The sequence below is a fragment of the Schistocerca americana genome, chromosome X (assembly GCF_021461395.2).
Source record: "Schistocerca americana isolate TAMUIC-IGC-003095 chromosome X, iqSchAmer2.1, whole genome shotgun sequence".
Lineage (NCBI taxonomy): Eukaryota > Metazoa > Arthropoda > Insecta > Orthoptera > Acrididae > Schistocerca > Schistocerca americana.
Window position 1 is genome coordinate 36,247,694 of NC_060130.1, and position 2,515 is coordinate 36,250,208.

Below are 2,515 nucleotides of genomic sequence, written 5' to 3' on the forward strand. Positions count from 1 at the left end.
CCCATCTCTTTCTGCACGGAATGAACCACACTGCTGCCTTCTTAAGGGCACCCCAGTATAATATGTTGTTTGGGAAGTGGGTGGTAGTTATCATCATTGCAATGACCTCCCCTTATATCCACTCCTGCAAGATTGTGAAATCTACAGCCACTGAGGAGATTTATGTGAGATGTTCCTATCAACTTTGTGTAATATTCATATTGCACACTTCTGCAGACAAAACAGATTTTCGACCTTAGCTTAGGAAAGAAAAGAATCATCACAGATCATTAAGGTTCAAAGAACTTGTCTTGAACACTGTTAGGGATCCGTGATCCCACAAACATAGATTCTAGTATCTGACGCCCAGGTCGATAGCGGACAGGAGTCGATTGTCGAGCGCTGCAGTAGGCAGTGAGACTAGTGCTGAGTGCGCAGTAGTATGGTAGAGTGTGGAGTGAGAAGTAGAGTGGGAAAGACGGCCAAGAATGGTGGTCTAGTGAGTTGTAAACGGTAAAATTCACTGGAGTATGACGAGTGAGCACGTCCCCCTGATCGTCGTGGGGTTGACTCTCACTAATGCCGATTCGCGAGTGATATGAAACAGAAAGTGACAAGTGCCAAATTACGTGTTTCGTGTCAACCGCGTCAGCCAGCAACAACCATGGATTGCAGTGAGGATTGTTGTGAATGTTAACCATCAGCATTGCCTGTGACAAAGTGCTGAAAATCAGCAATCAATAAAAAGAGATAACCACAATTAGACGTGTAAGGCAAAGGTAGCAACAGCCTCAGAATTTGTGTGTTAGTAGGAAATATATATCAGTTGTACATCGCAACCTTTGTGATACTTAATAATAGACAAACTTTCAATCATTAGCTATTCCGTCTCAGAACAGCCGCATTCGGTTGAAATACTCCCGAAACCACAGCAGAACAACGCAGAACAACCAATAGCCTTTCATCCAGTAAGCACACGGTCATATATCATAATAATTAACTGTTTTGTGGCTTTGGTAAATTACCCAAAATCCAGTAAAGGAATTAATCGGGGGTGTTTCAACACGAATGCTTAAAAATTCTTTTGTAGTTAACCTATTTTCAGATTATGAAGAGTTCTTTGTTACAGCTTGTATTTTTGTTCCAGGTGGCACTGAACTTGATGGCTGTAGTGATGTTGTGAAGGCACAAAGTCGGAAGTTGTTAAACCTTCAGAAACAAGATTTTCAAAAGTACTTCTTCTCAGATACCAATATTTCGCCCCTGTTTGTGTCGGATACACAGATGTCTCAGTTGTTGTCACATAATTTGAGTGTAGTGACTGAATCTAGAAAACAGTTTCTTTTGCTTCCCTGTACCCCAAGCATTATGTGCAATACAGGACTCCTAACAAGACAAACACACAGAGCACAGCCCTCTGTCTTCTCTTGCCGTTTCTGCAGTTTGGGAGCACAGTCCGGAAGTCTGACTCATGTTGACCGGACCGGCAGGGCGAAAATGGTCGACGTGGGTTCGAAGCTGGTGACAGAACGGACTGCTGCAGCACGAGCAAAGGTTTTTGTGCGACCCGAACTGATGAAACTCGTACGAGAAAATGGCCTGAAGAAAGGTGACGTACTTAGCATTGCTAGCCTGGCGGGAATTGTGGGGTCCAAGCAGACGTCCAGCCTTATCCCTCTGTGTCATAACATATCTTTATCCTCTGTGGCTGTGGACATTGAACTGGACTCTGCTCTCAACTGTGTGATTGTAACTGGCACGGCAAAGTGTAGAGGGCAGACGGGTGTGGAGATGGAAGCTCTCACTGCTGTATCGGTATCTGCCTTAACAGTGTACGATATGTGCAAAGCTGTGAGTCATGACATTGTGATATCTGAAATAATGCTTCTGGCCAAAAGTGGGGGAACTAGAGGAGACTTCCACCGGACATGAGCATCTGTGTGGGGCAGTGAAATAAGTTAAGTATACCTGGTGTGATGTAGGCAAATTTCAAAGTCTGTTCATAGTTATCATAAATTATATACACATCGAATTGGCCTGAATATGAGTTGCACCTTTAATTTCGAAAAAGAGAGAAACTTAATTAAAAATAATTTGTCAAGTTGCCCATTTATAAAAGCTTTTCAAAATGTGATTTACCCTTAACCAGTTTTTTTGTAGTACACTGTAGATAAATTACACACAAAAACAAAGCTTTCAGTTGCAGTTTTCATGTAAGACACTCTTAACTTCACTAACATTCATTGTTTTGTCACTGTCAGTATTTTTGTCACTCTCCTCCCAAAGTACAGTGGCGTCGCTACAATCCCGGGCATTGCATGTGCAGCATTTCTTGAACCGTACCTTTAAAAAGCACATCTGTTAGATGAATAACTGTGAGTTTGAAATTTGCAACATAACTGTACCGAATTCCAAATCTCTCTCTCTCTCTCTGTGCCCTCCCCCAGCTGTGTGGTAGTGTCCTCTGTGTTGCTCTATTGTCTCAATTTTTGATGGTCCCATGCTGTGAAAGTTGAGGTGGAGTGTTCATTCTTAA

The 2,515-nt window shown here is 42.5% G+C and overlaps 1 protein-coding gene across 1 annotated transcript; it reads left to right on the forward strand.

Annotated features, from left to right (window-relative positions):
• Positions 1 to 1,476: 1,476 nt before the first annotated feature.
• LOC124555015 (cyclic pyranopterin monophosphate synthase-like) lies at positions 1,477 to 1,911 on the forward strand. Its single transcript, XM_047128760.1, has one exon. It carries the CDS (start codon positions 1,477 to 1,479, stop codon positions 1,909 to 1,911), a length of 435 nt encoding a protein of 144 aa, XP_046984716.1.
• Positions 1,912 to 2,515: the final 604 nt, after the last annotated feature.

What these genes read in the sequence shown, in the direction of transcription:
- LOC124555015 (XM_047128760.1), top strand. Translation starts at nt 1,477, where the DNA reads ATGGTCGACGTGGGTTCGAAGCTGGTGACAGAACGGACTGCTGCAGCA.